The 25,626-nt window shown below is 42.7% G+C and overlaps 1 protein-coding gene across 2 annotated transcripts in view; it reads left to right on the top strand.

Annotated features, from left to right (window-relative positions):
• The window catches only part of LOC126354259 (drebrin-like protein), a 211,260-nt gene that overhangs the window by 12,190 nt on the left and 173,444 nt on the right, over positions 1 to 25,626 (top strand). The window contains exons 1-2 of one of the 2 annotated variants that reach the window (XM_050003779.1): positions 1,484 to 1,582; positions 11,958 to 12,013. Coding sequence is in view for 1 of the 2 variants with exons in the window: in XM_050003778.1 (XP_049859735.1) it covers positions 11,958 to 12,013 (56 nt within the window). In the remaining variant the exon portion in view is untranslated. Of the gene's footprint in view, positions 1 to 1,483; positions 1,583 to 11,957; positions 12,014 to 25,626 lie in introns of those variants that run through there. The other variant, XM_050003778.1, reaches the window with a different exon arrangement.

Below are 25,626 nucleotides of genomic sequence, written 5' to 3'. Positions count from 1 at the left end.
GAGCAGTACATGCCAAACTTATCCTCTTGATTAGTTTATATGCATGCTGATTTAATTTTAATTTGTTATGCTACTGGAGCACAAGGAATTTTACACACAGTGTTTCATTTAATATATGATCATATACACTGAGTGACAAAAATCATGGATACCTCCTAATTTTAGGTCGGACTCTCTTTCACCCAGCATAGTGCTGCACTTTACACGGCATGGACTCAACAAGTCGTTGGAAGTCCCCTGCTTCCATCCGTAATTATGAAAGTGGTGCCAGTGCTAATTGTGGCAGTGTTGCCAGTGCAAGAGTTTGTACACAGACTAACCTCTTGGGCGTGTCCTATTAATGTTCAATGGGATTCATGTCGGGCAATCATGAACAGTTGTGGCTCAGTGACATGGCACATTGTCCTCCATAAAAACTTCGTTGTTGTTTGGGAACATGAAGTCCATGAATGTCTACAAATGGTCCCCAAGTAGGGAAACATATCCATTTCCATACAATGATTGGTTCGGTTCGACCAGAGGACCCAGTCCATTACATGTACAGACAGCCCACATCATTAAGGAATCACTATCACCTTGCACAGTTCCTTGTTGACAGCTTGGGTCCTTGGTTTTGTGGGGACTGCACCACACTCGAACCCTACTACCAGCTCTCACTCATCTGACCAGGCCACAGTTTTCCAGTTGTCTAGCATCCAACCAATATAGTCTAGCCCAGGAGAGGTGTTGCAGGCAATGTCATGCTGTTAACAAAGGAGTTTATGTTGCTCATTTGCTGCCATAGCCTATTAATACCAAATTTTGATGTACCGACTTAGCGGATGTATTTGTTGTATGTCCCATGTTGACTTATGTGATTATTTTATACAGTGTTGCGTGTCTATTGGCACTGACAACTCTACACAATCATCACTGTTCTCTATCACTAAGTGAATGCCATTGGGCATTGCATCATCCACAGTGAGAAGTAATGCCTGAAATTTGGCATTTTCAGCACGCTATTGATACTGTGGATCTTGGAATACTGAATTCCTTAACAATTTCTGAAATGGAATGTCCCATGCCATGTCTAGCACCAACTACCATTTCACATTGAAAGTATGTTAATTCTCATTGTGTGGTCATAATCACATCGGAAACCTTTCCCCATGACTCAACTCAGCACGAATGACAGCTCTGCCAGTGCACTGCCCTGTATGCCTTGCATACATGATACTGTCACCATCTGTAGATGTGGTTATTGCTATCTCATTACTTTTGTGACCTCAGTATATGTACTTATATTGCTAACAGGTTGTTACCGTAAACTCGTTGGAACACCACTTATATAGATAAGATCATTGTGGGACCCTAAATTTTATGTTCCCCATTCTGAGATTATCCTTAGTCCTGTGTCACAGTTTGTCAGCAAGATACTCAACAGTTTTTTTAAATGTGTGGATTCAGGCATGCCAGAGGGTGCCGTTAATATCCTAATACTCCAGTTTGCAAGTATGATGTTGTCATACTCTTTGAGAAGGTTACAAAATATACCAAAATGAAAATTTTTCTTTTTGAGCTCTTCCAGGACTTCATTTGGGAGGTATTGTATTGCTTCCTCTGTGATAATCCTTTTATGAAAGCTAAAATTGGGAAACAGGTAACAAGTTCTGCTGAGTTTCTATCACAAACCACTTTCTCAAGCAACTTTTTCAAACACTAAAAAATGTGAAATGACAGTGGTGACTGGTTATCATGACCTAATGTACTATAGAACACTGTAAATATCACACTAAAATTATAACTTTTCTCTTTAAATGCGAGCCAGAAATCACATTAAAATTACACAATTTCTCTTTGAATGCGAGCCAGAAATTGCCCTAAAATTATGCATTTTCTCTTTGAAAACATGTTGTTGTTGTTGTGGTCTTCAGTCCTGAGACTGGTTTGATGCAGCTCTCCATGCTACTCTATCCTGTGCAGACTTCCTCATCTCCCAGTACGTACTGCAGCCTACATGCTTCTGAATCTGCTTAGTGTATTAATCTCTTGGTCTCCCTCTAGGATTTTTACCCTCCACATTGCCCTCCAATACTAAATTGGTGATCCCTTGATGCCTCAGAACATGTCCTACCAACCGATCCCTTCTTCTAGTCAAGTTATGCCACAAACTCCTCTTCTCCCCAATCCTATTCAGTACCTCCTCATTAGTTATATGATCAACCCATCTAATCTTTAACATTCTTTAGTAACAGCACATTTTGAAAGCTTCTATTCTCTTCTTGTCTAAACTATTTATCGTCCACATTTCACTTCCATACATGGCTACACTCCATACAAATACTTGCAGAAACGACTTCCTAACACTTAAATCAATACTCGATGTTAACAAATTTTTCTTCTTCAGAAACGCTTTCCTTGCCATTGTCAGTCTACATTTGATATCCTCTCTACTTCGACCATCATCAGTTATTTTGCTCCCCAAATAGCAAAACTCCATTACTACTTTAAGTGTCTCATTTCCTAATCTAATTCCCTCAGCATCACCTGATTTAATTCGACTACATTCAATTATCCTCGTTTTGCTTTTGTTGATGTTCATCTTATATTCTCCTTTCAAGACACTCTCCATTCTGTTCAGCTGCTCTTCAAGGTCCTTTGCTGTCTCTGACAGAATTACAATGTCATCGGCGGATCTTAAAGTTTTTATTTCTTCTCCATGGATTTTAATACCTACTCCGAATTTTTCTTTTGTTTCCTCTACTGCTTGCTCAATATACAGATTGAACAACATCAGGGAGAGGCTACAACCCTGTCTCACTCCCTTCCCAACCACTGCTACCCTTTCATGTCCCTCGACCTGCCATCTGGTTTCTGTACAAATTGTAAATAGCCTTTCGCTCCCTGTATTTTATCCCTGCCACCTTCAGAACTTGAAAGAGAGTATTCCAGTCAACAGTATCAAAAGCTGTCTCTATGTATACAAATGCTAGAAACGTAGGTTTGCCTTTCCTTAATCTAGCTTCTAAGATAAGTCGTAGGGTCAGTATTGCCTCACGTGTTCCCATATTTCTACAGAATCCAAATTAATCTTCACCGAGGTCAGCTTCTACAAGTTTTTCCATTCGTCTGTAAAGAATTTGCGTTAGTATTTTGCAGCTGTGACTTATTAAACTGATTGTTCGGTAATTTTCACATCTTTCAACGCCTGCTTTCTTTGGGATCGGAATTATTATATTCTTCTTGAAGTCAGATGGTATTTCGCCTGTCTCATACATTTTGCTCACCACATGGTACAGTTTTGTCAGGACTGGCTCTCCCAGGGCTGTCAGTAGTTCCAATGGAATGTTGTCTACTCCGGGGGCCTTGTTTCGACTCAGGTCTTTCAGTGCTCTGTCAAATTCTTCACGCAGTATCGTATCTCCCATTTCATCTTCATCTGCATCCTCTTCCATTTCTATAACATTGCCTTCAAGTACATATAGCCCTTGTATAGACTCTCTATATACTCCTTCCACCTTTCTGCATTCCCTTCTTTGCTTAGAACTGGGTTTCCATCTGAACTGTTGATATTCATACAAGTTGTTCTCTTTTCTCCAAAGGTCTCTTTAATTTTCCTGTAGGCAGTATCTGTCTTACCTCTAGTGAGATAAGCCTCTACATCCTTACATTTGACCTCTAGCCATGTCTGCTTAGCCATTTTGCACTTCGTGTCGATATCATTTTTGAGACGTTTGTATTCCTTTTTGCCTGCTTCATTTACTGCATTTTTATATTTTCTCCTTTCATCAATTAAATTCGATATTTCTTCTGTCACCCAAGGATTTCTACTATCCCTCGTCTTTTTACCTACTTGATCCTCTGCTGCCTTCACTACTTCATCCCTCAAAGCTACCCATTCTTCTTCTACTGTATTTCTTTCCCCAATTCTTGTCAGTTGTTCCTTAATGCTCTCCCTGAAACTCTCTACAACCTCTGGTGTAGTCAGTTTATCCAGGTCGCATCTCCTTAAATTCCCACCTTTTTACAGTTTCTTCAGTTTTAATCTACAGTTCATAACCAATAGATTGTGGTCAGAGTCCACATATGCCACTGGAAATGCCCTACAGTTTAAAACCTCGTTCCTAAATCTCTGTCTTACCATTTTTTAATCTATCTGATACCTTTTAGTACCTCCACGATTCTTCCATGTATACAACCTTCTTTTATGATTCTTGAACCAAGTGTTAGCTATGATTAAGTTATGCTCTGTGCAAAATTCCACCAGGCAGCTTCCTCTTTCATTTCTTAACCCTAATCGATATTCACCTACTACGCTTCCTTCTCTTCCTTTTCCTACTGTCGAATTCCAGTCACCCATGACTATTAACTTTTCATCTCCCTTCACTATCTGAATAATTTCTTTTATCTCATCATACATTTTTTTTCAATTTCTTCGTCATCTGCGGAGCTAGTTGGCATATAGACTTGTACTACTGTCGTAGGCATTGGCTTCGTGTCTATCTTGGCCACAACAATGCGTTCGTTGTGCTGTTTGTAATACCTTACCCGCATTCTTATTTTCCTCTTCATTATTAAACCTACTCCTGCATTACCCCTATTTATTTTGTATTTATAACCTTCTATTCACTTGACCAAAAGTCTTGCTCCTCCTGCCACCGAACTTCACTAATTCCCACTATATTGAACTTTAACCTATCCATTTCCCTTTTTAAATTTTCTAACCTACTTGCCCGATTAAGGGATCTGACATTCCACGCTCCGATCCGTAGAACGCCAATTTTCTTTCTCCTGATAACGACATCCTCCTGAGTAGTCCCCGCCCGGAGATTTGAATGGGGGCTATTTTACCTCCAGAATATTTTACCCAAGAGGATGCCATCATCATTTATCCATAGAGTAAAGCTGCATTCCCTCGGCAAAAATTATGGCCGTAGTTTCCCCTTGATTTCAGCCGTTCGCAGTACCAGCACAGCAAGGCCGTTTTGGTTAGTGTTACAAGGCCAGATCAGTCAATCATCCAGACTGTTGCCCCTGCAACTACTGAAAAGCCTGCTGCCCCTCTTCAGGAACCATACGTTTGTCTGTCCTCTCAACAGATACCCCTCCGTTGTGGTTTCACCTACAGTACAGCTATCTGTATCGCTGAGGCACCCAAGCCTCCCCAACAATAGCAAGGTCTATGGTTCATGGGGAGCACCTGCTGTTACGCAAATGGAATTGACGAAAACATGTTTTGTACTGCTCTCTCTGTGGTAACTGGAACCAGTGTCGAGTGCTGAAATGATGGTCAACTGCGCTGTGTTCAGCTCAGAGAAGGTACACAGTTGTCTGTTTATGAATGCACATGCTGTGATGTAATGTCATCCCTTCTGGTACTGTGAGTGCTACATTGCTCACAGCACCAGGTCATATATATATATATATATATATATATATATATATATATATATTGTGTTAGTGTATTCAAGCATAGTGTGTGAGGTATTTTAAATGAACAGTTGTCATAACGGTGTCATGGTCTAGTGCACTAACTGGCAATTCGTCGGTTCGAGTTTGATTTATACTGTTACCAACCATTTTTTTTTAATCATCTTATTTTATTCTGCACAGTGTTAAACATTTAGTTAAAAATTTAAACATATTTAAAGAGTTTCATTTATATACATAAAATTAATATATTCAATTTATTTACGATTACTTCCCTCGTAAGTTAGTAGGCCACCACATTGCATGTTGGTAAAGTTTTGTGAGAGTGGTTAAAAGTGCTTTGCTTATCCAGTCTGATAATGGTTGTAACCACCACATAATAAAGTCTGTCAGAAAATAGTATGAGAGTCATTATGTTATTACAAAGATAGCTTATGGGTAATCCTGCCAAGTCAATAAAAGACTTCAATAATCTGATAGACCCACCATCAAAGTGAGCAGAATGTGTACTTTTTAGTGCCCTGACAAATTTAGCAATCTTCAGAGATGTTATATGTTCTGCAACTATTGTCTGTCTGTGGTTTATGTAGTGTCTGCACAAGTAAATACACACAACAGAAAAAGTTTTGCAACACCATGGTTCCCAGAACTCCTGAAGACACACGTTGACTGTGGATATTGTATCACAGACACAGTCCCTTTGACTGTTCAGAGATGTCACTAAACCAATCCAAAGATGTAAACAACCATGCATGAGCAGTGCCTATTAAACGTAGGGTGTCTGACAGCTGATCAGTTTCAGTCATTCCATCACGAAGGAGGTACATGGCTCGTGTTGTCTGTAGTTCAACCATGCCTAGATGGTAAATACCATGGTTCAGTTGCATCCACATTCTTACTTTGTGCCAGGAAGGGATCTTGACAAGGGAAGTGTCCAGACGTCTCAGAGTGAACCAAAGCGATGTTGTTCGGACAAAGAGGAGAGAGAGGAACTGTCGATGACCTGCCTCCTCAGGCCACCCAAGGGCTGCTACTGCAGTGGATGACTGTTGTCTATGGATTATGACTCGGAGGAACCTTGACAGCAACAGCACCATGTTGAATAATGCTTTTCATGCAGCTACAGGATGTCATGTTATGACTCAAACTGTGTGCAATAGGCTGCATGATGCGCAGCTTTACTTCCGACGACCATGGTGAGGTCCATCTTTGCAACCACGACACCATGCAGTGAGGTACAGATGGGCCCAACAACATGGACCACTCAGGGTTGGCATCATGTTCTCTTTACCAATGAGTGTCGCATAACCCTTCAACCAGACAGTCGTCAGAGACGTATTTCGAGGCAACCTCATCATGCTAAATGCCTTAGACACAGTGAGTGCAGCAAGGCGGAGGTTCCCTGCTGTTTTGGGGCGGCATTATGTGGAGCCGACATACGCTGCTGGTGCTCATGGAAGGCACTGCACGGCTGTATGATACAAGAATGCCATCGTCCGACCAATAGTCCAACCATATCGACAGCATATTGCCGAGGCATTTGTCTTAATGAACGACAATTCGCACCTCCATCGTGCACATCTTGTGAATGACTTCCTTCTGGGTAACGATATCGCTCCACTAGTGTGTCCAGCAAGTTCTCCAGACATGAACCCTGTCAAACATGCCTGGGATAGATTGAAAAGGGCTGTTTATGGACAACTTGATCCACCAACCACTCTGAGGGATCTGTGCCTTGATGAACTTGTGGATAGGATGCCATGATGAATACAGGCATGCATTAGTGCAAGAGGATGTGCTTCTGGGTATTAGAGGTACCAATATGTAAAGCAATCTGGACCACCACTTCTGAAGATCTCATTGTATGGTGGTACAACATGCAATTTGTGGTTGTCAAGAGCAATAAAAAGGTTGGAAATGATGTTTACGTTGACCTCTATTCCAATTTTCTATACAGGTTCCGGAACTCTTGGAACTGAGGTGATGCAAAACTTATTTTGATGTGTGTATAATGCAACAGTATATGCTGGTTTATTAGGGAGTGCAATGCTTGCAGCCATTTTGAGAATGTAATCATTGAATTTGATGCCAATGATTTGAAAGGGTCACAGTTTCTCCCGGGATGTTTCCTGGGGGTTCAGTTTAATTCGGGTAGTTATTTTTGTTTGTTTCCTATCTAATAATGCCCTAGATATTTGCCATATTATTGGAGTGTTTCATTTTTGAAAATAGTACATGCATTTCGATTTTACATTACTAGTGGAATGGAGTTTCAACTCATGACTACAAATTGTCCTTTGAATTAAGTAGAACTCTCTCTTTCTGGTGCAAGATACACCAATTCCAAAAGTTATCCATTCTTTATCTTTGCTTCTGTTTGATTTCACCCTCATTTCTTGCATAAGAAAACAAGACTCAGTGTGATGTAAGAACATTTTAAAGAAAGAGAGAAATTTTTCATCTACACGGTATGCTTTACAAATTTCTCTTCTGTATTGTTCCTGTAATTTCTGTATAAACAGCGTAAAAGTCATTGTTAATGATTCGGCGAGACATTACTCTTCTTGTCTAATGTGTGCCTAACCAGTCAATATATTCTATGGTTAACATTTGACTATAATGTTCATATAAACCATTGTGATAAATCATTATGAGTTATTGGGTTGAAAACAAATGGTCATTAGCTGTTGCACTTTGTCATTTAATCCAGAGAGGGAATACTCTGAAGTTGAAAACAACTACTGAAGGTGCCATTGATCCATACCATCAGACAGAAAATCAACATTAGAGTTTCCACAAACAATGATTCTCCAGTTAAATCTCTGTAACCTTATTAAAACTCTTTATCTACTTTCTGAAGCTTAACATGTTTTGCACTGATAGCCTGTAAACTGTCACTATGACAGGTTCATGTCCTTTCTGATCCACAAGTGTGGCACAGAATTTAAAAGCTGTTTGATACAGTAATCGTTAACTTGAAGCACCTAGACTTAAGTCAATTTTTGCTCATACATCTCCTCCGCTTTCTTCTAATTGGTTCTGCAGTTAGTACAATAGTAGCCTGTGCCTATCAAGATAAATCTGTTCAGTTCGGTGATTCCCAGTTGATCTTTTCACATGCATAACAAATAACAAGTCTGCACAAATTCCATCTGTCCTTTCATTTTCCTCTATGGACATGAAAATTCATCTCTCTTTGTTTATGAGTATCCTGATGTTTTCATGGAAGACACTAAATTCATTTTCTTTAATATTGTGGGCTTGTCCAAGCTACAGTATTTTGTTTTGCTAGTAACTGTTCAACTGTACCTATATTTATTGTTCAACTCTGTCTTTTGGATAAATTTACCCTAAAAAGGCCTAGGAAATACCATGAAAATCATGGGTTTAGGGTGTTCACTGCTTTGGTTAGATTACCGTAGAAATTTCTGGCAAACAGCCATGCATGTAGCTTCTCATGAGAAGCATTCAGGTGCAAATTATGCTGAGTGTGAAGTGACAGAGTGAGCGGCATCAGTCATGTCCATGTACAAATGTCCGTCTTCCCTGAGCAATTTTCCAAGCTCTGAATTATCACATTCCTCAGTATGCTTAATCCATGGTTTACAAAATTCAAAGAGAGACAGGATCTTAATGTGAAGGACATTCTTAGCAGTATTACTAATACCACCCTCAGTTGTACAATTATGGTTACAGTCCAAACTGTGACATGCACTCATTATTATTATTATTATTATTATTATTATTATATGATGTACTTTTCCAAGATCTTTCCCAAAGAGCCTTAATCACAGGAGACATCGCTGAGCGCTGCTCTCAGCTTAAAAATACGTGTTACTTGGTAATCACTTCCCAGAGAGTTCGGGACCAGTTCTGAAATTCCACTTCCATGATTACTGCACTGCAGTAGACCATCTCTGTGCTCTTAAAACTGTTCTTACTAAAATTTGCATGCACCTTATGCACTCTACTGTCTTAACTTCTACACTGATTTGGGAGCTCGTATGTAATCCAGAGTTCTGGTCTAGTCCCAGCAAAACTGCTAACTATACTCGGTCTGAATATAAGCTGCTCTTTTTCAAGTATTTTATATCAGTTGTGACAATCACTGCATCTCCAAGTGTGAATAGGATCTTTCCTTTTGTGGGTTGTATTATTCATTCTGCATGAATATAGTGCTGACATTCCTCACACTGATTTTTATTCCTGACAATTCTACAGCAGTCTGGACACTGGTATATTGTGACAGACGAGGTATTTGGCAAAAAAGCTATCTTTTGGGTCAACAGAAGTGGCAGATTCCACCCATCTGCTTTGACCCATGACATAAGGATATTGTGGTGTGTGATGTCATTATGGCTCGGAGTTTATGAGTTGGTTGTCTTTGTAGATGTCGTCTTGTTGTTTGATGCCACTCCTCCCCCCCCCCCCCCCCCCTCTCTCTCTCTCTCTCTCTCTCTCTCTCTGGCCGACGTACTTTGTTGCACCGCCGAAATTTGTTGGTGGTATGTAATTGTTGTTTTGGGTCTGCTTTTCTTGAGTTGTAATGTTTTGTGTATTTATTGTGTATTGAATGTGTTTAATTTATGTAGGGATGTTTGACTTTTGAATTTTTGAGGCGTTGTGGTTTTTTGTTTTGTTTTTCGCAATTGTGGGTGTTGTTTTTTTCATATCAATAGTTACAATTGACCTATGTTGGTCAAGGGAGATGACCTATTTCAATTTTTGTAGTTTTGTATGTAGGTGTTGATGTTATGGTATTGTCAGCTGTGGTCAAGGGAAATGTCCAATTCCAATTTTCGTATTTTTGCCGTAGGTGTTACTGTTTTTGTATTGTCAGCTGCAGATGACCTACAAAGGTCAAGGGAAGTGTCCTGTTCCTGTAGATTTTGTAATCATTTTTGTTTTCTTCATCATTTTGTGTGTTTTGGGATTGTGGTGTGTGTGTGTGTGTGTGTTTACTTTATATTCAGTTTGTCCCCTCCCTAAAACCCCAATTTACCATGGTTGTCCCATTAGTTTGATTATATTTTTGGAGGGAGATGTTATTGTCTTACTTATATATATTTTCGTATTTGTTGCCGTATGTATGTGACGTTATAGTCACCATATTGGAGATGCTTAGAATAGCCATTTCTGCCATATTGATGACATCATGAGTGGAATCGGACACTTGTAACCCCCCTTTGTTAAAAAATTAAATTTAGCTTATGAACTTAAATATTTTGTATGATGAAATTGACTAATGAGAGACAGATAACTCTATTTATGAAATTATATAGAAAATATTACATTCAAATGATTTCTGAGAGGAGTTTATTTGATCTCCAGTATGATTAGTGAAGATTTTACAATGTATGTGTGGTGTGCGTACTGTAAGACCTTCGGTACACACACCATCAGATTATTTGACTTGTCGCTCTAACGAAGTAGGCGAGTGTCAGCAATATGTCTCGTGGTCTTATCATGGCATGTTCATCTTCTGCCGTTAGGTCAGACGATAGAAATGCCACTTGCACACTTAGAGTAGCAGATTTATGGTGACCAACTTTAAACAGAATTTGATTAATTTTCACACATATTTATTAAAATGATAAAAATTAGATATTATGTAACTTGATTCTGGATGCTGTTTACAGTTGACAATCTGAAGTTCCTTTGGTCTTGGTACGTTAATCTTATTCTCACATATCTCTGATACTTGACAAAGTGTCTATACATTTCTCTTCATGGCTATGTACAGGAATATGATGATCTTATTAGGTGCAGACTGAAACTTGACTACAGACAAATGCAGACTGACTGGTCGGAGGTCTGTGCACTCATTATAATACCTTGCGCATTCATGTATCACTGCGCGAGTGTGATCTGCGAGGAGAAAAGGTTCTACGTTAGCAGCAATCTCACTGGCTGCATTACATATTAATACGCGGATTGGCGGAAGCAGAATTTGGTCCTCCTCTAAGACAGCGCCATCTCGCAGTGCAGAGATGGACGAGCGCTGTGCCTGCGCTGTTGTGCTTAGCGGGTCGCGCTCTATTGGGAAAGTTGTGTACGCACTGACTACGTGGAACTATGTACACAACAGTATGCAAATGTTTACTGACAAAGATGAGGAGGTTATTAGTTCACAGCCACAACACAATCCAGATAAACAGAAATAACTTGCCAGTTACATTATATTCAACTAATAATTTCGGGAATGCCGGAGTTAATAAAACTGCATACACTTTCTGATATTTTTGTTAAATTAAATATTCATCAGGACTTCCTTTAAAACCATTATGATATCCTTGAAGCAGTTTTGAGAATTTCCTTATTCATTGTTATGTTTTATCATCATCATGAACTTTGATTAAGTTCACCTGTGCTACCTTTACATACTGTTTAAAACGTACCCTGTAAGCTGTTGTCTTGCTACTTCTATCTATTGTAGTGAAGTTGAGAGAGATAATGGATAGCTAATGGCCATAGTGTAAAACTTCAATTTCAGGTTAAATGACTTGGTTGTGCTTAGTTTGATTGAGTGTCTCTTATTTATTTTTTAGGGCATTGTTCGGCTATGAGGGACAAACTAATGATTTGAAGGTGGTAAGCAAAGGAGGTAAGTGCTGTGATGTTACACAAAAAGCAGGTGTATATTTTATGCATCATTCATTTTTAATGAATTTACGTTTTCATGTTAAGTAATTACGCACGTCTGTTGCTTTATTTTTCTATTCTTTAATACTGGATTAGAATTTGATATTTGCAATATTATTGAGTGTCAGTCCTCAAATAACAGCAGCAGGTAGTCTGTGAGTGGTACGCAACATATAGTATGGATAAAGCTTATGGCGATACATCTTTTGACTTTTTTTGCCCCCCTTTAACACATTGTTTACTGTTGGCAAATGTAGTTGGCATCCAGTAATGATGCATGTTTTCTATGGGTTTAATAAAGTTATAAGTGATACATTACATATATGGTATTCTTAAAAGCTGTTATGCATGATATTTTCAAACACTGCTACTGTACAATATCTGTTCAGAAAATTCCGGAACTTTGTCCACAAAATTTTTCTATGCTTACTTTTTACTTACTGTGCATGGTCTCCCTTGAAATACTTTCCTCCACAATTGATATAGTGCTCTCAGTGCAGTTTCTACTTCCAAAATCAGTCTTTGTATGCCTCTTGTTGGATTGCATGAATCTGTGAATTTTCTTTTATCCCATCTGTTGTTGCAAATCTTCGTCCTTTCAATGGGGTTTTCAACTTTGGAAATAAAAAGAATACCAGGACTGGAGAGCATGGAGGATGAGGCAGCACAGTAAGTTTGTTTTTTGTGCTAGTCAGTCACCAACAGGGATGAATGTGTGGGTTTGGGATCTTGGGCCATTTCCCTGTCATGTTTTCTCGCAGCCGTCACAACATGTCCCTATAGTACCAAAAATTAACAGTTTGTCCCCATGTCTCGAACTCATAATAAACTAATCCTTTAAAGTTAAAGAAAACTATCAGCATGACTTTGACATTTGACCAGACCTGACGAGCCCCCCCCCCCCTTTTTTTTTTTTTTTTTTTTTTTTGTCGAGCATTTCCTGAGCATTTACAGGCTCATGCCTTTTTGTGAGTGCTTATTGATGTTTGAATGTAATTTTTTTGCTCACCTTGTAGAATATTTATTCTGTCTTAGACTTCACATGGTATTTATGTGGTAGATTGTTTTTTCTAAAAATTTCTATTGAAATCAAGTCCCTGAACTCTGAAGAATGTTGTTCTTGTTTATTCTGATGTAGCTTGCAACTGATTAATAAATTATGTCATGAAGAAATGAGCTTTTTAAATGTCCTTGACCATTTAAATCTTTTGGCTTAATAGGTGTTCCGTAGCTTGGGATACCACTGAAAACTGAGTTACTTTGTCATCTTCGAGATTCGTATGAGTGTTCCAGTCCCATATCAATTCAAGCTACTTCACTATTGTTACTGACTTAAGTATTTGCCTGTTAATACAAATTCTTTGTTTACTTACACTGATGAGGCCAGACGTTATGACTCTTGACCTGTGAGTTTGCATGCTGTCCTTGTGGTGTTGCGGGCACATGATGCGATAAGAAAGACATATAAATGGAGCAGAACAAATGGGGAATCGTTTCAGCATCAGTATGAGAAGCAAAAGGGAAAATAAAGGAGTTTGGTAGAGGGCAATTAGGATTAAAGAAGACCACTTATTGAAAAGCAGAAGCCTTTAGTTGTTGATAGACACACACAAAAGAAGAAAAACTAACTGGCTTTCAGAGTTATCCTTTAAACCCCCCCCCCCCCCCTCTCTCTCTCTCTCTCTCTCTCTCACACACACACACACACACACACACACACACACACACACACACACACACACACACCTATGCCTCGGTGTTGGGTAGACTGACAGTGTCAATGGTATTTGCATTAGGTGGGCTGGTCATGGCGGGGGGGAGGTAATGTTGGATGGGGTGGATAGAGTGAGTGGAGGCAGGAAGAGGGACTGGGGGTGTATGGCTAGTGGCTTGGAGGGAGGTTCGTTTGCCAGCTAGGAATGCAGGAGGAAGGGATGGCAGGTATAGTTGTAACGATTGGTGAAAAGGGGGCACACTCTGAAGGCGACAAAGAGCCATGAATCCATGAATTGGGAAGCATTGATGAGATGGAGGAAAGGAAAACTGTTGGGTGGAGGGTGTGGGGATAATGGGTTATCTTAGATAGAGGCCAGGATGATTAAGGGAGGGGAGGATGTATTGTAAGGGGAACCCTCATTTGCACAGTTCAGAGAAGTAGAGGGAAGGATCCAGATGGATCAGGTTGTGAAGCAGCGATTGAAATTGAGCATGTTGTGCTCAGCAGCACATTGTGCCAGCAGGTAGTCAATTTTCTTCTTGATATCTGTGTGCTGGTGGTCATTCATCATAGTGCTCAGCTGGTTGAAAGTCATACCAACGTAAAAGGCTGTGCAGCATTTGCAGGAGAGTTGATAAACGACAAGGCTACTTTCACATGTGGCCCAGCCTCTGTTGTGCTAGGATAAATGTGTGACAGGTCTTGAGTATGAGCTGCTGGGTGGGTGGATTGGGCAGGTCTTGCACCTTTGTGTGCAATAGGATATGGTCCCTGTGGTAAGGTTTTGGGAGTCGAAGTTGCGTAGAGAAGGACTAGGATTTTGTGTAGATGGGCAACAGAACACCACTTTAGGGAGGATGGGAAGGATCTTGTGTGGGATATCTCTCAGTTCAGGTTAGGATGAGAGATATAAAGCCCTAGTGAAGGATATAGTGCCATTGTTCCAGTCCAGGGTGATATTGGGTGATGAGAGAGACACTCCTTTATAGCTGATTCTTGGGGGTGGTGGGAGGATTGCATGAAGATACGGCATGGGAAATCTGTTAGTGGGCTAGGTTTGGGGGATAATGCCTGTGTATGAAAGACTTCATGAGACCTTCAACACAGTGGTCAAGGGACTTCTCATCATTCCAGATTTGTTGTCCATTCATGAATAGGATGTATGGGTCATATTTTTTGGTGTAGATGGAATGGCGGCTGTCAAAATGGAGATGTTGGAGGTTAGTGGGTTTAACATGGACAAGTTGTGGATGGAGCCATCAGCGAAGTGGAGGTCAAAGTCCAGAGAGATGGTGTGTTGGGTAGAGGATGACCAGATGAAGCATTTGTATGCCTTTGCCCCAGCACAGTGCCGGCTAGACTGATTTTGTGGCAGGTGGCCTGGCTGTGGTGGGGGTAATGTTGGGTATGGTGGGCAAAGGAAGAGGAAGTAGGAGGCAGGGAGAGGGACTGAGGATGGATGGCTAGTGGTTTGGAGGGAGGCTGGTTTGCCACCTAGGTATGCAGGAGGAAGAGTGGCAGGTATAATTATAATGGCCAATGGGAAGCGGCACACATTGAAGGCATAAAACCTTGTTGGATGTGTCAGAGACCTACTTTCCATCTCCTGATCCCTGCAATGGAAACACTTCTTTGCCACCAAATCCCTCCAACCAAAGCCAACGTAATCCTAACACTGAACCTTGCCTGTCCCAGTTTGTACCACCAACCAACCGTGACCCTCCCCACCTCCCATCCAACCACCCATTAGTAGCTTCCAGGCATTTCTTGCATCCTACATGGCTTCACACTCCTCCTCCATGTTCCTTCCTAAGAACAGTAACATTTTGGAGGAAGAAAGGACAGCCACACTCACCTGAAAACTGATTCAGACAAAGGCTCCGCCGCTGTTGTGATCAGTCACACTGACTACCTGACAGAAGGCATCCACCAGCCATCTGACTGCTCCACCTACAAGCTGTGCCAGAGTATTCCATCCTGGAAGTCCAACATAAACTTCAATCTTTACTAAAATCCATAGGATCTTCTCAGAACCTCGCACAGCCCACTTCTACAAGCTCCCGAAACTCTTGTTGACCAACACCTCCAACTAATTGCGTGAAATCTAGCCTCCCACATGAAAGATACCAACCATTTCCTTCACTGACTTTCTACCATCCCCACACCTTTACTTCCTGGATCCCTACTCGTCACTGTTGATGCGACCTCTCTGTACACCAACATCCCTCATGCCCATGGTCTTGCTGCTATCAAACAGTACCTCTCCTAATGACCTTCAGACTCCAAACCTGCCACCTCATTCCTTACACACATTACCAACTATATTCTGACCCACAATTACTTTTCCTATGAGCAGAAGATTTAGAAACAAATATGTGGTACAGCCAATTAGAGGAAACATCCCTAGCCTCCAAAAACTACCAACTCCTGGTCTAGTTTAGGTCCATTGATGATATCTTCATGATCTGGACCCAGAGCCTAGGCACCTTATCCACATGCCTCACAACCTCAACACCTTTTCCCCATCTGCTTCACATGGTCCTTGACTACCAAACATGCCACTTCCAGTGTGTTGACCTCCACCTTTCTGATGGCTCCATCCACACCTCTGTGCACATGTGAAACCCTTTAACGGCCAACAGAATTTGCTTTTTGACAGCTGCCGTCCCTTGAACATAAAAAAATCCCTTCCTTGCAGGCTTGCCATCCGTGGACAATGTATCTGCAACACTGAGAACTTCCTTGCCCTGTTTGCTGAAGCCATCACAAAGGCCTTCACAGACAGGCAGTGCCCCCCCCCCCCCCAAACAGATATCTCATGCTGCAATTTCAAATACCCTCAGTCCTCCCACCACCTTCAAGAATCGGCTACAAAGGAGTGTCCCCCCTCATCACCTGAACCATATTCTTCACCACGGCTTTGAGTACCTCTCATCCTGTCCTGAAATAAGGGCCATCCCATTTGAGATCATCCCACGTCTGCTGAAGTGGTGTTCCTTCTCCCACCCAACCTACACAGCATCTAGTCTATCCCTGTGCCATTCCCACTCCCAACCCCTTGCCATAGGGATCGTATCATTGTGGCAGACAAAGGTACAAGACCTTCCCAATCCATCCACCCAGTACCTCGTAGTCTAGTCATGTTACAGATTTATCCTACCCCCATCAGTCTCCAGGGCACCTGTGAAAGCGACCATGTCATACCAACTCTGCTGCAAACACTGCACAGCCCTTTACGTTGATATGACGACCAACTAGCTGTCCATCAAGGTGAATGGCCACCAGAAGCTTTTGAAAAGAACATGTGGATGTGCAAAACATGCTTAATTCAAATGGCTGCTTCACAACCCAAACTGTCTGAATCCTTCCTTCCACAATCAATTTGTCCGAACTACACACATGGGAGTTGTCTTTACAACACATCCTTTTCTCCCATAACTGCCCTGACCTCAGTCTCTGGTAACCCATTGTCCCCGCTCCCTCCATCCAACTGTTTCCCCTTCCTCTGTCCTGTCATTGCTTCCAGTTCATCTCCCCACATCGCCATCCCACTGGCCTCAACAGCTATACCTGCCATCCCTCCCTCGTGCATTTCTAGCTGGCCAATCGGCCTTCCTCTGAGTCATGAGCCACCCACCCCCAGTCCCTCTCCTTTCCTCCCAACTATCTCTCCCTCTACCCACACTACCCAACACTATCCCTGCTATAACCAGTCCACCAACCACAAAACAGCATTTGTACTGTTGATCTTGTTTTGTGTGTGTGTGTGTGTGTGGGGGGGGGGGGGGGGGGGGACGTTGCAGGTGCACTCAGTCTCTTGAAGGTATAACACCAAACCTACCATGTTTTTCTTCTTTTGTGTGTGCTGATCAGCAACTGAAAGTTTATGCTTTTTCCTTTAATCCTAAAGTATTTACATTCTACTTAAGAATTTTCCTTCATCTTCTTTCACAAAGGGCAGATTGTATGGTTAGCTTCTGGAAATTTGTGGTATGGAAATGCAAAGATTGTCATGTGCTACTGTTGCAGGCACCTATGGAAAGTGGTTGAAGTATTGTGAAACTACGAGTAGGTGATAAAGTATGTGACATCCACACCTTTTCCCAGAACTAGGAAGTCAGAGGCCAGTCTGTAAAGTAACATAGGCTGTGATCTGTGGCAGATCTAACAACCACAATGACAGTGCAGGCACAAATGTTGTGGAGCACACCATTCAGTGCATGTTGTTGAACATGTTGCCCACAGCAGGCAACCGCTACATGTACCTATTTTGAGCCAACAGCATCATCAATTATGACTGCAATGAGCACAGGATCATTAAGACTGGATCATGGATTAATGAGAGGATGTTGCTTTGGTGGGTGAATCACATTTCTTGTTACACCAGGTAGATAGTCATGTCCATATACTCTAATTGTTCGGTGTGTGACTTAAACCTCGGACAATTCAGTGTGTTCAATTATTTTATCAGTGAGCTCTGATTCTGTTTCCCACATGCTTACCTCTTTTATCCCTTCGAGCTTCTCGTAAAACCAACAGGTCGCCTAATCTTCGAATTGTCCTGTCACTCTGCAGCCCATGAATACTAATAAATGCATTTTACACACCAAAATTCTCTTTCCTTAAACCTGAACATCTTATCTGAAGCTCTCCCTGCATTTCAGAAAATCCTTCTGTTGTGACAGTGCCACGACATTTAACAGTGCCGCCACGACAGTACGCGCAAATGGCGATAGAGGTGCTTCGCAACTCGGCTGAGCGCGGGAGCGCCACCTAGCTATGAACGGCCCCGGCCGCATGTCACACCACGGCAGTCGAATAAGAGATACTGAGTTGTTATCATGTAAGAAGCTATTGTTTCTAAGTGAGTGTGTTTGAATATCCACGCAGTTATTGGTGATTAAAGGTTATAACACTTTTTGGCGACGAGGATGGGATATCGGACATGGATGTTAACTGTGTGCTTTCTCAAACAAATAAGTTGTTTGTTACTGTTTGTGTTCTGGATAAAGACATTTGCATGCAAGTGGACACTGACTCTGCAGTAACTCTCATTAATTCTCGCACGTATTTGGAGTTGGGCTCCCCTCCCTTATCTCCAGTTATGCGAAATCTGAGAACTTATAATAAACAAAAAATTCCTATCATAGACCAGTTTTATGCCTTCACTGCCTACAAGTCTGTTGTTAGGCCCCTCACGTTTTATGTGGTGGATCATGCAGGCACTGAAAACCTGTTCGGTTATGATGCTTTCCAGTTGTTCAGGTTCTCCATTGACGATGATGTGCACCTCATGTCTGAGGATATTCCGTATCAATAGCTGGATGGATTGTGTTGTGATTTTTCGTCCGTGTTCTCTTCTGGTCTGGGTCGTGCCAAGGATTTTGAAGCCCTTATTACTCTTAAACCTACAGCTCGTACTAAGTTTTTCTGGGCACGCCCTATTCCGGTGGCGTTGCGTGCACCTGTCAAGGCTGAGATAGACAGGTTAACAGCTTCAGGGATTCTCCTTCCTGTTACCTCCAGCGAATGGGCATCACAAATCGTGGTTTCTAATCCAAATGGGAGTCTGCCATTGTGTGGTGATTTTAAAGCCATTGTCAACGCTCAGAGCCTCATTGACACTTATCCTCTTCCCCGTCCTAAGGAGTTGTTTACCAAGCTCGCTGGGGGCCAGTTCTTTTCCAAACTTGACTTATCAGAGGCGTACCATCAGTTGCCGTTGGATGCTTCTTCCAAGGAATTTCTCATCATCAACACTCTTTGTGGGTTGTATCAGTACCAGCGGTTACCATTTGGCGTCACTAGCGCACCGGCCATTTTTCAGCGGTTTTTGGAACAGCTCACGGCTTCCGTTCCCGGCTGCATAAACTATCTGGATGACATTGTTGTCACAGGGCCCTCCACTGAGGAGCACCTTCGCAATTTGCGTTCACTGTTTCGGGTTTTGCATTCAGCTGGGTTGAGGTGCAATCTGGACAAATCACAGTTCTTCCAACCCTCCATTATGTATCTTAGTTCCACTTGTCCCGTGAGGGTATACGTCCTCTACGTCAGCACGTTGCAGCCATTAACGCTCTACCTTGGCCGTCTACAGTCAAAGAACTTCAGGCATTTCTAAGCAAGATTGCTTATTATCACAAATTCATTCCATCCGCGGCAGTGGTAGCTCATCCTCTGCATCAGCTGTTACACAAAAACATCCCTTTCTGTTGGTCCAACGAGTGTGAGCAGGCTTTTGTCTGCCTGAAGGCTCATTTGCAGTCGGCGCCTTGTCTTGCCACATTCTGACCGGGTCAGCTCTTGGTTCTGGCGACTGACGCGTCATAGTATGTATGGCCTAGGGGCTGTTCTCGCCCATCGGTATGAGGATGGGTAGGAACAATCCATCGCCTATGCTTCCAAGACACTCAACGATGCGCAACGGCATTACTCTCAAATCGAAAAGGAGGCGCTCGCTATCATTTATGCTCTAAAAAAAGTTCACCGTTTTTTTTGTATGGTTCTAAGTTTCACCTCATCACCGACCACAAGCCGCTGGTCTCTCTGTTCAGCCCATCGGCGTCGCTTCCGGATAAGGCAGCTCACCGCTTGCAACGTTGGACCTTATACTTGTCTCGTTTTCACTATAAGATTCACTATCGCAACCACGGCCCAGCACGCCAACGCTGACGCATTTTCGCGATTGCCGATGGTCCCCGACCTGGTTTTCGATCGTGATGAACTACTCTGTTTCCACATTGATGAGGAAGAACATTGTGCAGTCGAGGGTTTTCCACTTACAGGTTCGCAGGTTATGTCGGTAACTGCACGGGGCCTGGTCCTGCATCAGGTGATCGGTTTTGTTCAACACGGTTGGTCGGACAGGATCAAGGGCCGGGCATCGGATCCCCTTCGCAACTACCATGCCTTGCACCTTTGTCTGTCTGTTTGTGATGGTGTTGTTCTTCTGGCCACGAATGGTGCATCTCCACGGGTCGTGGTGCCAGCCTCTCTTTGCAAAGATGTTCTCAAACTGTTGCATGAAGGCCATTGGGGTATTTCTCGGACTAAGTCCCTGGCCTGCAGGCACATTTATTGGCCCGGTATTGATTCGGACATCTCCCACATGGTTGCTGTGTGTGGTCAGTGTGCTCAACAACTGGCTGCACCTCGTACAATGCCCTCTCCGTGGCCTGATCCAGCGCAGGGGTGGCCAAGGCTCTTCGCGGCCGCCGGCTTTGTGAAAAACATACTGACGACAGCATGGTTGTTCGCCATTACGATCAGATGCGCCCACGAGTGGTGGCCACGCCGCTGCCACCGCCCCTTCCTTCACCTCCACCAGCCCGAGAAGCCAGTCCTGTTGCTGCTGCCAATCTACCGTACGTGTTGATGCAGCCAACGTCGCTACCGCTTCGGAGTACGCCAGAACCGGCCCTAGTCGCGATGCCGCCTTCTCTGGGACCCATCTCGATGGAGCACACCCCTAGGTCCACGACACCTGTGGATGCTGCTCCGGAGTTTTCACCCATCATCTCATCCAGGAGGCACGTTCCATGCACGAGCTTCTGTCCTGGACATTTTCGACCATACTCTCGTGTCTCTCTGCGGGATCTTCTCAGGGCCTCACATGAGGCCATGGATGTCTCCGCACTGTCCATGTCTCCAAGGAACTGAGTGTTTTTTGTTTTCAAGGGGGGAAAAGTGTTGTGACAGTGCACTACATTTAACAGTGCCGCCACGACAGTACGCGCAAACGGCGATAGAGGCGCTCCGCAACTCGGTTGAGCGCGGGAGCGCCACCTAGATACGAACGGCGCCGGCCGCATGTCACGGCACGGCAGTCGAATAAGAGATACTGAGTTGTTATCGTGTAAGAAGCTATTGTTTCTAAGTGAGTGTGTTTGAATATCCATGCAAGTATTGGTGATTAAAGGTTATAAAACCTTCCATGGATGTCTGCAAGTAGTATCTATAACTTCAGTAAGTCCCTGTAGATATCCATCTTGTTCATTCTTGCTCCTGTTTTCCTTAAACATTACCTGGATCTGAGCTCTGCTAGTATCATCAAAGGCATCATAACAGGGAAGTTTGTGGGTTCAATTAGAATAAACAGAGGAAACATGAGCATAATATGTTATTGGACCTGTTTTATGAAACACATTGAACACTTGGTTTTTAAATTCGTATTTACTTGCACTTTTCCCCTGTTGCATTTGCAAGAATGATTTGTGCTTTGTGCTTAACATAAACTTCTCCTTCAAACCTAGCCTTCTTATTATGTTGGAATTGTATTTATCATCATGCCCCTCCTGTTATGGCCGTTGTCTTCTTCATTTGAGTTTGAGAGTTACACAATCACACAAAATTATTCATACAATTTGGTGCTGAAAATGGTCATAAATTTGGTACGCTTAAGATTTGATTGTTATTAATGGAGGGAAATAAACCTTAGTATATTTTTGGTGTTTCAGATATTTTGTATAAACCATCCCCTTAGGGAAATGGCAACAAGAGTCAGGAAAGGGCACCAGGTGCACTCGATGTGTATGCCTGGAGGCCTCATTCAGCATGTTGAAGAGGCTGTTCCATCAGCCATTGAGGGAACAGGGTGCAACCAAGTGCAAATTGCGCCACCTGTTGGCAAAATGATGTCTGGTGTCTGGACGCCATGGTCTTACTTGATCATTCCATTGAATGGCAAGAAGGTTGAGAAGACCAGCCTTCTGCACAGAGTTTCAGCGAAGCTCATAATTTGCAGCATTGTTCCCAGAACTAATCATGGCCATGGTTCTGTGGCAAGCTAGGCTGCGACTTCTTGGACTTGCACCATAGGGTTGAAAAATGCAGTGTCCCCCTAAATAGGTCAGGTGTACTCTACACAAGAGATACTGCTACTCATGTAGCTGACTGTATGGGGTGCACACAAGGGTTTGTTAGATTAGGCAACTGTCCATCTAATCCAGATAATGATAGCTGTAGGATACACAGAAGTATCTTTGTAAGAGCAAACAAAATGCTCCCCATAACAGTCCTAGTGGTAAATTTCTGAAGCATTTGGAGCAAAGTATCAGTGTTTGAAGTACTTATCAAAAGCTGTGAAGCTCACATAATACTGGGAACAAATAGCTCATTGAAACCTGAAATTGATAGCAGTGAGATTTTTTGGGAAAATTTAAGTGTATATGGAAAGGATAAGCAAGTGGGAAATGGAGGTGGTGTATTCGTCACAGTAGACAAGAAACTCAAATCCTCAGAGATAGAAATTAAAGCTACATGTGAGACTGTTTGGCCAAGACATAGTATCAGGGATGGGCATAAAATGATAATGGGATCCTTTTATTGCCCAACAGACTGGTCTCCTGATGTAACTGAAAACTTTAGAGAAAACCTCAGTTCACTTGAACGTTAGTTCCCCAACCATACCGTAATCGTCAGTGGAGTCTTTAATTATTCTACAATAAATTGGGAAAATTACAGTTTTATTAGTGGTGGATATGATAAGACATCCTGTGAAACTTGACTTTCTCTGAAAACTACTAGAACGAGTAGCTAGGAACCGCACTCTTGCTGGAATTATATTGGATCTGATGGCAACAAATAGACCTGACCTCTTTGAAGATGTCCACATCAAAACTGGTATGAGTGACTATGATGTGATCGTAACAACAATGATTACCAAAGCGCAAAAGACAACTAAAACAAGCAGAGTGATATGTCTGCATAAGCAGAAGAAACTAACGATCAAAGTCCAAAAACAATTTATTGGACTGTTCAATTAACCAAAACAAATTCTCCAAGCATAACACCAACACAAAACAGTGATCTGTCTTCGAATCACAACTACATACAAGAATAATATAGAAAACAACTGAAACAATTTCCTACTAGTCTCCGCCAGAGACTTCTCTGATATACCAAGCCTAATGCAGAGATCAGCGAAAAGATCCAAGCTGGGCTGCCGGGGCGGCAGCTATCCACGTCTGCAGACGGTCGATGAACTGCCGAGTGCTGGCCTTTATAGCGCTTCGGCGGATGAGTACCTTGGAACTATTTTCCGTCACGTGGTTTGACATGCAAAAATAGTTCCGGGATCTGCAGCAACCTCTTCCTTATGTTTATGTGGGCTGGCAGTGGCCCCTGTTGGCCACTGATCTCTTTGCTGTGTTGTTGTTGTTGTTGTTGTGGCCGTTCATCAATATTGCCTGTTGGTTGTGCAGTGCTTCAGTGTGCCTGCGAAGTGGGCAACCCGCGGCTGCAGGCTGTCAGTTTGGTTGCTGATAATCTAGGTGCTGTGATGTCTGGTTGAGAAGGCCACAGCACAGAGAAAGATATATATGTTCAGTAAACTAGATGAAAAAATCAGTAGTTTCATATCTCAGTGAGAAACTTGGAACTTTCAGCACAGGTTAGGAGCATGTAGATGAACTCTGGCTCAAGTTAAAAAGAATGGTTGACTTGCACTGGATAGGTATGTCACGTTCCCAGTGTGCGTTAGGCTCGCAGCCAACTATCACATTCTTATTGTGGAAGATGTATGTCTTCTATGTTTATCATGTTATTATTGAAGATCACTCGGGAAAGAACACATAACATAATCAGTGATTACACAATAATAACCAATGGAACATTACAGAAAACTTGGGTAGAACTCTCCAGAAATGTTCCGTGAAATCAATAATGGAACAATTATAACGTAACACATCATTTAAAAGTCATGGAATGCTCGCAGTGCAGCAAGGAGTAAGTACATGTCAGTGCTCCTCACGGCTGGCACGCGAGCCTTATTGACTCTTGCGTTCTGTCAGCTGATCGCAGCTGCCAGCCATGCGACCGCCTTAGTCACCACATGGCCCCCCCACGAGAGAGTGGAGCGCCGTTGTTGTTGGTAATGGCCTCAGACACTGTCCTTGAATCTGGCCGGGAAGTGCACATCACGTCTGAACTGCGTTGTGTGTTGTGCTTGCTTCGAAGGAGCTGTGTGAGGTGCTGGATTATCAGTTGGCGAAAACACCGGTCGGTGGAGGGAACTGTACGCATCTAAAGATTCCTCCAGGACAAAAGCAGGTTTAACTAGGTCGACTGACACTGTTACTTTTTCCATTCACCATAATGTCTATCGTTTTGTCCTGTCTTGTTATTATGCGGTGTGGTCCAGTGTAAGTTGCATGAGCGCTGGTTTAATGCCGTCTTTGTGTTGCATGACATAGGTACAATGCTTTAACTCTTTATGTACAAACGTATGCGGTGTCCCATGTTGTGATCCCGGATGCGGTCGCATGTGTCAAATCCGATCCCGCAATTGGATTATAAACTGGGACAACTGTGATAAGACCCCCGGCGAGGCACTTGGATCAATAAACTCTCCTGGTAGCCGCAGGGATTCCCCATAGACCAACTCAGGAGGGGATGCGTCGAGGTGTGGCTTAGTGATGCTGCAGAGGCCAAGCAGCACTAAAGGAAGAGTGGTGGTCCACTTTGATTCATGGATACATTAGGGCAGCTTTGAGGGACCGGTGCCACCATTCAACCAAGCCATTGCTGGCTTGATGAGAACTCGTTGTTACGTGATGTGATGTGCCGCAAAACTTGCTCTGCTGAGTAAACAGTTCAGACTCGAACTGGTGTCCTCTGTCAGTTGTTATATGTAATGGTCAGCTGAAACAAGAGACCCAGTTCGACATAAATGTGGCAACCAGCATTTCAGCAGAAATGTTGTCAATCGGAATAGTGTCTGTCCAGCGAGTGAATGTATCATTGATGGTTAGCTAATAGCGTTGACCATCTGAGGGCAGTAAACGTCCCACGGCGTCCAAGTGGATGTGAGCAAACCTCTCGGTTTTGTCTGAGAATTTGCCTGCTGGCGTGTGAACATG

This window comes from Schistocerca gregaria, chromosome 3, assembly GCF_023897955.1.
Source record: "Schistocerca gregaria isolate iqSchGreg1 chromosome 3, iqSchGreg1.2, whole genome shotgun sequence".
Lineage (NCBI taxonomy): Eukaryota > Metazoa > Arthropoda > Insecta > Orthoptera > Acrididae > Schistocerca > Schistocerca gregaria.
Note: the sequence above shows the minus strand (reverse complement) of the source record. Positions and strands in the feature narration are given on the sequence as shown.